Below are 10,027 nucleotides of genomic sequence, written 5' to 3' on the forward strand. Positions count from 1 at the left end.
CCTTCTCCCCCTCCTCCTCCTCCTCCTCCTTCTACTCCTCCTCTTCTTCCTTCTACTCCTCCTCTTCTTCCTCCTCCTCCTCCTTCTTCTTCTTTTTTAAATCATAACATTACCTTTTGTTTTTTTGAGACAAGCTCTCTCTGTATAACTCTGGCAAGCCTGGCCCTGTCAATGCTGGCTAAGCCGACTTCACAGAGATGTGCCTGTATCTGCCTCCCAGTGCTGGAATTAAAGGCCTGCACCACCACGCCCATCATAATATATATTTTAAGCCATGTGAGGAACAGTAAAATTTTCTCCACCTTAGCCCAACAGCAGTTGACCTCATTCAGGTATAAATTCTGGGAAATTTTCTAAGGTGAGACTGCAGAAGGGTTATGGCCGAACACCCTGACCTGGACTTACACAGAGAATGATCTAGGACACAAAGTTTCCCAGGCAGCAGGACTACAGAAGCCCTGAGCTGTAAAAAATCTTTACAAGTCTTCCATACATACATAAACACCTGCTTTTAGACTGTGCCAGTGGGTATGACTTAAAGCATTTATTTCAGAGTGTAACCGAATTATACTAATTAGTAATACCAACTAACCTTCATTAAGGTGAGTGTTCCTCTGAGGTGTTGTCCATCAGCGATGGTTACCTGATGGCAGGATAGTGGGAGCTGGAGCTGGAGGTGGTGGAGGATGCTTGCTTGGAGATATCTACAGTGTCTGCTCATAGCTGTCAGTCATGTGAGTGTTCTTGGGTGGTCCTGAGTCTCTTTTGTATGCTTTCTCCACTGAGAAAAGGTTAGAGAATTACAGGGATGATGGGTTTACCTTGGAGAATGTTAGGGAATAGTTTGTCCTATAAAGGAGGTTATGGGTGGTTTTAGAACACCTCATATTGGGCTACACTCTAATCACTAAAAGACAAAGAGCTTGGACCTCAGAGTTCCTGTCATTGTTATTATTATCCTCACTGTGTAGTCCTTAACGTTCAGTGTAGCCTTGAACTCAGAAAAATCTGCCTGCTTCTGCCTCTAGAATGCTGGGATTCAAGGCGTGGCCACCACGCCTGGTAAGAATTTCTTGTACTCTGAATAGTCTTCCTGACTGTAGCCCTGGCCATTAGGATCTCTTACAAGCTAAGGCCCGATGGAGAATTTTTAAAGTGTGGCTCAAAAGTATATCTGTAGTTATTTTCTAATTTCACATGTTAAATTGTTACCTGGACTTTGTAGTATCCTCTAAGAGTTTTGCCTTTGCTCTTCCTGTGTAAGAAAAAACTAGAATTTTTTTTTTCTCCTAGAAAACTCAAAAGGAGGAACCTCAGGTCCTTGACGAAGCTGTGGGTTTTTTTTTTTTTTTTTTTCTCCTAAGATGAAGGACAACTTGGCCCAGCTGTTTGAAGGTTTTAGAAAGCCTTTGGTAGGCAGACGGTGACTGGGCACGGAGGTTCAAGTGCAGACTAGTCACGTGGGCCGTATGCTTCCCTAATTAAAATAATGGGAATCCTTTTAAAGGATTTTGGAAGGGTAAAGTGGTTTTCAGGCATTAACATAAAGGTTAGATTAAGGAATGCTGTCTGGATTAAGGCACATTATCCTACTGATATTTAAATACCCTCCTGTTGGTAGTACACACACTTTCTTCTTATGTGGAAAAAAATTGGGTTTGTGTTGGAAAGCCTGTTAAACACAATAATCTTTATAATTATAATAAAAATTCCAAAACCTTTAACATTCTTCCCACAATATAATTTCATAGTTTGTCCTCCTGCTGTGTATCTTGTATATTTCTCTTAATTTTCTGCTTTATAACTCTCCTCTTGAGTTGGGTATGGTGGCACAGGCCTATAAATCTTAGCTCCCAGAAAACTGAGGCAGGAGGCTTGCTATGAGTATAGGCTGTGCAAACCTCAGTATAGCAGGTTGTATAGCAGTGAGACCCTGTATCCAAACCAAACAATAAAATCTGTCCTTGAGCATCGACTACAGAATTCATTCATTCATTCATTCATTCATTCATTCATTCTACTCTCTATCATCTATCTAATTTATGCATTATATTTTATTATCTCTATTAGTAGCAACGGCAGTATTAGGGATCTATATGTGTATATGTTTGTATAGATATATGTATATGCCTGTTTCATCAGTTTGTAAGTCTCTCTAACATCCTTGAAGACCTATATTATCTTTTTCTGGATAAACAACTACAATTTTAAAGAGGAATGAAGTCTTATGACCAAGGTAATGGAAGAAAACAAATATTTATCGAATATCAGTTATGCACTGAGAACATCATATAAATGTTGTTTGCATTTTACAAAAAGGCTGTGAGTGAAGATGTCATGGGTCAAGCTCAGGTGCAGGGCGTTGAGAGCATTAAGCCCTGTGGTTCTGTAGAGTTCTCTTCTCAAGCCCGTGTGGTTAGTAAAAGATTTCTAAGCTAAAATTATTAATCACTGATGAGAAGTAGAGAAGAGACAGGTACAAGCAGACATTTTATGCTTGGGAATTGGGTGGGTTAATGTAAAACGCCTACAAAACCAGTTCCATTGCTCTCCAAACCCAAGTGGCGTTCTCTACAAAACTAGAAAGGAATAAACAAATGAAGGAACAGCAGCAGTAGAGAGTGAGAGCGTTCACTGGTGTCCAGGCTTTGCAGGAGGCATAGACAAGCAGCTCTAGTGCAGACTGGAAGTTAGAGGCTAATGTTCAACAGGACAAGATCCACTCTTGTCTAAAGTAATAACAAACAAAATCTTAATAGAGATACAGCTTACGCTGTCTTGAAGAAGAAAATAATAACAAAGCTGGAGGCTTTCTGTTTTCTGGTTCCCAAATATATCACACATCAACGGTGACTTTGACTCTTAGGTCAGTGAAACAGGATAACAAAGTAGAGAGGAAGAGGCAAACTAGATTAGGAGTAAATGTACCTTCTTCAGCAGATGTACCAAAGGACACACAATGGCCAAAGACAGTCCCTATAATAAGTGGATTTGGGAAAACTGGGAACTCAAGTACAGAAAATGGAAATTAGACTCTTACTTTACAGGGTATGTAAAAGCTGAGTCAAAAGAGTTTAAACTAGAACCAACAGCTAGTAGGGAAAAGCAAATGAAAGCTTCTTGTTACTGGTTTAGGAAATAATATTGTTGCTTTTCGCACCAAGAAGTCAACAAAAGCAGCCAGCCGGGTGAGACTGTATTAGAGCTGAACGTCTCTGCAGAGAAAGACAACAGCCGGGGTGAAGAGAGCACCAAAAGGGCAGCAGGAGGTGCCCGCTGGTGGCAGTGCTTGTATCTGTTAAGAGGTTAGGTCTCAAACTTATAAAGAGACTCAAACGACTTGGTAGTCAATTCCCAGATAACCCAATTAAAAACTGAGCCAACGGTCTGGACAGATACTCTTCAAAAGGATCTATTCTAGCAAGTGAGGTTTCTATGAAAGTGTGCTCAGCATCACCCAGTATCAGGGAGAGGCAAACCTAAACCAACTGTACCTAAACCTAAACCTAAGCCGCGCCTGGAGTGTTAGGGGGGCTGTTATTGAAGAAATGTTGGCCAGGTGGGAAAAAAAGGCAGCCTTTGTTTGTACACTGTTGGTAGGAATGGAAATTGATATAGCTGTCGCAGAAACTGTAGAGGTGGCATGCAGTGATCCCGCAACCCTACTTCTAGATATTGAAATGACACTGATCTCCGATATCTCCATTCCTGTGCTTGCTTGCCTTAGGGTCACTCACAATAGTCAAGATAGAGAAACAACCTACGTGCCTCTTGATGCGGTGGTTTGAATGGTTTCAATTGAATAATCAACATTTGCTGAACGGATAGATGGACAGGTTCCTCACCATGCATCTACCCCCGACCCAGTTTTTTTTTTTTTACTAGCTTTCTTCCTTCCTTCCTTCCTTCCTTCCTTCCTTCCTTCCTTCCTTTCTTTCTTTCTTTCTTTCTTTCTCTCTTTCCTTCTTTCTTCCTTTCTTTCTTCATTTTTGTGAATGTGTGTGCTCTTCTGTGTGATTTTAAGTGCACCACATGTGTGCAGGTATACAGAGGCCAAGGGAGGGCATCAGATGCCCTGGAACTGAGGCTGCAGACGGTCGTGAACCGCCCAGTGCACACACTTACTGATCACTTCCACATTTACTTTTGATCTAGAAGTTTTCAGGACCGTAGCATACTATCATATTAGTAGGCCTCTTGGGTGTATTTGCTGAAATCTTTTTAGTAACACTGGGCAGACTTAAGTTTTACTTTTAAAACATGAGTTCGTTGGACATCCTTGAGCTGGGCTCATTTTCTTTATTACTTTGTGGGTAAGTGTTTTCAGCCTTTTGCCTGTGTCCAGGCATACTGTGCTGCAGTGGGACACTTGACTATATACTGATCCTGTTTTGCACAGTAGGGACTCTGCACACCCAGCACAGCCCGGAACAGAGCTGGGGAGGTAGAGTGCCAAGTGCCAACCTGTAGCCAGACACAGTTCTCAAGGGCACCATGCTTCAGATCCTTGTTCTGAAAGCTTGAAGAAGCCAGCAAGTGGTATATAGTAGGTGACTCTGCTCAAAGGCACCCTTTCTTTTCCTGAGCGGTAGCATACTGGCATGTAATGGCAGCAGAAATAAAAGCAGGCATGGCTACTTTCTTGTAGACTAAAAAGAAACTGTGTTTCATCCAGATTCTCCTGATCTATAATGTTCCTCCAGCCTTCCTGGTTCCTTTGTTAGATTTCCTGGCTTTGTCTCTGAGATTAGCTAATTCCCGGCACAGTTGGAAATAACTGAATGGTTGTTGATGCTTTCTGAAAGTATGCTTGAGTCCACATATTCTTGAACTCAGTGGTTAGTGTACTGACTTGGGTCCAGCGAGGGATGCGTGTTACATAACTGCACAGTTGCATCCTTACCTAAAATACGCGGCATCCGAGAGTAGCCACCCGTACCACATGCACCATTGGCTTCTTCTTCGATTTCTTTAAAAAAAAATTGTCAGTCACTGTGACAAGTTAGTGAGACTTAACCATGGTTTCCAACTACAGTTTAAGACAGCGGTCTTTAGTTCTGTGATCAATCTTTTTATATTTATAACGTGTAAGGGGATATCATTCCATTTAATTTGTGTGTTTTCAGACTAACAAGTTGTTCATCACATGCACAGAATCCTTCACATCAAAACATTTTAAATTGAAACTAGAAAATTTGTGGGTTTTGATTGTAGGTGTTACAGGTCAGGGTTCACTTCCTGGCTTTGCTCCTTCTACATGTGTGCTTAACTGTTAAGGCACACAGGGTACCAAGGTTTCTAATCCCTTTATCATTTGCACTTGATATTAAATGTATGGGGAAGCTTTTTTACTTGCCTCATTGGATTGTATATAAATTGTGGGAGCCAATATGGAGTTGAGGTTGCATGGTTCATAGGGTTGTTCTGGGGGTAATCTGCATTTAAAGAAGAGGCAGAATGTTGGTCTGTCACAGGACTATTTAAAGTTCTCACATGCTTGCTTAGCCAAGGCAAGGTGGTGTCATGTTGACTCTTTGTGTCTTGACTTTTTCCTACAGAAACAAAAGTGTGTTTCACCCACCAGCCAAGATGAACATGGTGAAGAGGATCATGGGGCGGCCTCGGCAGGAGGAGTGCAGCCCGCAGGACAACGCCTTGGGCCTGATGCACCTCCGCCGGCTCTTCACCGAGCTGTGCCACCCTCCAAGGCACATGACCCAGAAGGAGCAGGAGGAGAAGCTGTACATGATGCTGCCAGTGTTCAACAGGGTGAGTCCAGCTTCCAGGATGGCTGGTATCACAGACATCTTACGGTTGGTGGACGATAGATTGCATGGGACTTGTTTTGTTTCTTAGTTTGCTGTAAGCCAGATGTTGAACACACATCTGTAGTCACAGCACCTGGGAGATGGGGAAGATGGCAGGCTCACTGTCAGTCTGTGCTACAGCGTGAGAGCCATGGCTCTGAAGCTTTTGCTTTCCTTTCCATTTCTGTAGTGGGAGAGGCTGAAGGCCAGCAGAGTGTGGAGTGCTGACTTAGTCCTCTTCAGTGCTGATGTGGAAAGTGGCTGAGTTTAGAAAGGCTAGATTGTCAGTTGTCCTGTGTTATAATGTTGTGTGATTGTCAAGCCCTCTGTAAGCTTTGAAGTCCTCACAGATGGCATGCCAGTGCCGCCTTTAACCCTGACACTCAGGAGGCAGGTGGATCTCAGAGTCCTGGGCTAGCCTGGGCTACATAGCAAGACCATCTTAAAGGAAAAAGGTACCACAGTGTGCTCTGTTCAGCTGGCTTTCTGACACATCACATAAGGCGATAGTTGTTGTCTACAGAGAACGTAAGGAGACTCTATGCTGTCATGTATTGCTATTACAGCACAAAACAATTTTGTTGCAACTTTTTAAAATATCCTTTTGGTATCGACCAAAGGCTTGCATGCATGTAGCTTTGAGGCGTTTAGGAGCTCTGTGGTGGGCTCAGAGCTTGTGTTGCTGTCCACTGATGCTGCCGCCGTAGAAGCTCTTTTACAGCTCTGTCCTGATTGTCCTTTTTTAATTGTGAGAACTTGCTTCCTGCCCCTCCCAACGACAGCACACTCAGTCCCCCTGCCTCACACACTCAGTCCCCCTGCCTCACACACTCTAGTCCCCCTGCCTCACACACTCAATCCCCGTTTCACACACTCAGTGCCCCTGTCTCACACACTCAATCCCCCTGCCTCATACACTCCTCTCTCCTCTTCTCCATGCAGTTATTCCTAATGAATTCTTAGTGTCTCTTGCCTCCTGGCTGAAGGGTCAGTGTCCTGAAAAGATGAGTCTTGGTGTGTGTCACCTTTGTTCCTGATGTCATAATCTCTTTAGTTTCCAACTCTGTCCTCCCAGCCTACTCTTCTCCTTCTCTCCCTACCCCTACCCCCTCTCACCCCTTCTCTCTGGTCTCTCTGTATTCCTGGTCCTCCCTTTCTCCTTTCCTCTCTTTCTCTCTTCCTCCTGACTCACTCCATTCTCTCCTAACTCTATCCCTTCCAAGATCTCCTTTCCTTTCCACTCTGTCTCCTGTCCTCCCCCCCTCCCCAGTTTCTGATTCTCTCGCTTCATTTCTCTATCTCATTCTCTCTGTTGGCATATTGTCTAGAAACTGCAGGCTGTTCTTTTCTCCTAATCATCTGTGCTGATATTTAAAGATGAGAGATTGAAAGTATTGTGGAAATGACGTATGTAGAAAGGTGAGAGCCCGTGCGGTGTGCTGGTGCGGCTGGGTTATCTGGCTCCCACCGTTGAGATCTCTCCCAGTCAGAATATCCACCAGGGCTTATTTCTTGACTGCATTCTTATCTTAGGAAGCAGGAGTTTTTATCAGCTTGACACTAGTGTTTTCTTAAAGCCACATTATGGAGTGAGGTTGATAGCTCACATTCAGTACATAGAGTTTTACCTAATCTCCAATGTTTCTTGTCTTTGGTCTGTGCTGGAGTCAGGATTTCAGTTGTTTATTGCACTTGGAGAGAGGCAGTCAGTCATCTTCATTTTCTGTGTTGTGAAATAAAAATAAGATTACCTACCTGTAGTAGTTACTTTTCTTGTTACTGCGTTAACATTCCTGCCCAACATAACTTAAGGAAAACTTAAGGTTTGTTCTGGCTCATAGTTTAAAGTCCCAGGCTGCAGGGGTGCAGAGGTTATAATGGCAGGAGTTTGAGGAACCCGATCACGTAGCATCATGGTCAGGAAGCAGAGGGAGATGAATACTCAGTCTCCGCTCACTTTCCTCGGTTATGGTGAAGCTTTCTACTTCAGTCAGTATACACTAGGTAATCCCTCTCAGGCATACTCAGAGGCCAGCCTAACCAGACAGCCCTCCCAGGTGTGCCCAGAGGCTCACCTAACCAGACAATACTCCCAGGTGTGCCCAGAGGTTAGCCTAATCAGACAGCCCTCCCAGGTGTGCCCAGAGGTTAGCCTAATCAGACAGCCCTCACAGGTGTGCACAGAGGTTAACCTAATCAGACAGCCCTCACAGGTGTGCCCAGAGGCTAACCTAATCAGACAGCCCTCACAGGTGTGCCCAGAGGTTAACCTAATCAGACAGCCCTCACAGGTGTGCCTAGAGGTTAACCTAATCAGACAATCCTCCCAGGTGTACCCAGAGGTTAATCTAATCAGACAGCCCTCACAGGTGTGCCTAGAGGCTAACCTGGCTCACCTAAGTAGACAGCCCTCACAGGGGTGCCCAGAGATCTAACCTGGGTAACTATTCAGACAGTCCTCACAGGGGTGCCCAGAGGCTAACCTGGCTCACCTAAGCAGACAGTCCCAAGTGGACCTAGAAGGCAGTGAGTTGAGGAGTGAGTGGACGAAGAAAGAAATGAATATAGTAGGCTTTGCTAAGTTTGAAAGTAATTCTAACAAATGATACTGATAGAAATTCAGTTAGCCTGGTGTCGCCATAGCAAAACACTTGAGGTTGGACACTTTGTGTAAGAAAGAAGTTGGGAGGTCTCTACAGAAGGTGCCGAGTCAGGCCAGAGAAGCAAAAGGCAAGATCACAGTGGGTCCCTGAGAGGAGTGAGCCCGTGGAGGAATTCACACAGGAGCAGGAGAAGGAACCATGTAGGACACTGCCAGGATCCGCTCGCCGTGGAGTGGGCCCTCCCACGTCAACCACTAATTAAGACAATACCTTACAGACACCCAACGACCACCTGACTGAAGTTTGTACCAAGTTGACAAAAACCTGGCTGCAGCACATAAGCAGATTTAGGTGTTTTTTGTTGTTTTTATTTTATTTGTTTGTTTTGTTTGTTTGTTTTTAAGATTAGGAAGATTCAGGCTTGATCATTTACAAAAAAGGCCCAGGAAGGGGAGAGATTTGTAGACTTTTAAGGACAGTAAACTTAGACGGGAGAAGGGAAGACCGTGGTGTCGGGTCACAGGTGGATGGACAAGCAGTGCACAGTAGTCACCCAGCTCCCGTGGAAAACAGAGTCACTGGTGAGAATATGGATTTCTGCTGCTGCTGGAGAAGACCTTGCTTGGGGACCTTAGCTTCCTGTTGACTTTGGCAGAAAATGTCCTCCAGGATTTAGAGTAGGTAGACTGAATAGTGAGCCTAAGGAAAGTTTATTTTACTTTATTTTTGGAATAACAGTGTGGACAGGCGCCAGGCAGTGGTGGTGCACGCCTTTAATCACAGCACTTGGGAGGCAGAGGCAGGTGGATTTCTGAGTTTGAGGCCAGCCTGGTCTACAGAGTGAGTTCCAGGACAGCCAGGGCTATGCAGAGAAACCCTGTCTCGAAAAACCAATAAATAAATAAATAAATAAATAAATAAATAAATAAATAAATAAATAGTGTGGACAGGAGAGGCAACAATGACTGATTAGTCTTAAGAGTGTAGGGTCCGTCAGAGGTGACTGTCTCCTCATTGCGTCTTACCTAGACTGTCCTGTTGTGGAAATAGCAGGTACCTTGTGCTTTGGGACTTGCTGGCCGGTCAGTCAGAAGAGCTGGGATGGAAGGAACATAGGAAGGATTAGCTCATACAGCATCTGTTGGGTTATGGTTGATAGACTACAGAGAGAATGAAGATATCAGTACATTCACAGAACGTGCTTTTTCCCTTTGCATCTGCCAAGAGGGATAAGGGAGGGGACTGTAGAATAGGAGCTCTCGGAGGAAGGAGAGAGCAGGTTAAAACAGCCATTTAAAAATGGGAGCAGAATGCTGTCAGGAGCCTGGTGTGGCTGTCTCCTGAGAGGCTCTACCAGCACCTGACCAATACAAATGCAGATGTTCACAGCCAACCATCAGGCTGAGCCAGGAACCCCACTGGATGAGTTAGAGGAAGGACTGAAGGAGCTGAAGGGGGTTTCAAGCCCATAGGAAGAACAGTATCAACTAACCTAACCACACCTAGAGCTCCCAGGGACTAAACCACCTACCAAAGAGTACACATGGAGGGTCCCATGGCTCCAGCTGCATATGTAGCAGAGGATGGCCTTGTCTGACATCACTGGGAGGGGGGGGG

General features: G+C 44.5%; 1 protein-coding gene across 1 annotated transcript in view; it reads left to right on the top strand.

Annotated features, from left to right (window-relative positions):
• The window catches only part of Wdfy3 (WD repeat and FYVE domain containing 3), a 183,264-nt gene that overhangs the window by 25,723 nt on the left and 147,514 nt on the right, over positions 1-10,027 (top strand). Inside the window, exon 2 of the mRNA XM_028773634.1 lies at positions 5,559-5,769. Coding sequence (XP_028629467.1) covers positions 5,590-5,769 — 180 coding nt within the window. The 5' untranslated portion in view covers positions 5,559-5,589. The remainder of the gene's footprint in view (positions 1-5,558; positions 5,770-10,027) is intronic.

This window comes from Grammomys surdaster, unplaced genomic scaffold (genome assembly GCF_004785775.1).
Source record: "Grammomys surdaster isolate TR1022 unplaced genomic scaffold, NIH_TR_1.0 233, whole genome shotgun sequence".
In the NCBI taxonomy this organism is placed as follows: Eukaryota; Metazoa; Chordata; class Mammalia; order Rodentia; family Muridae; genus Grammomys; species Grammomys surdaster.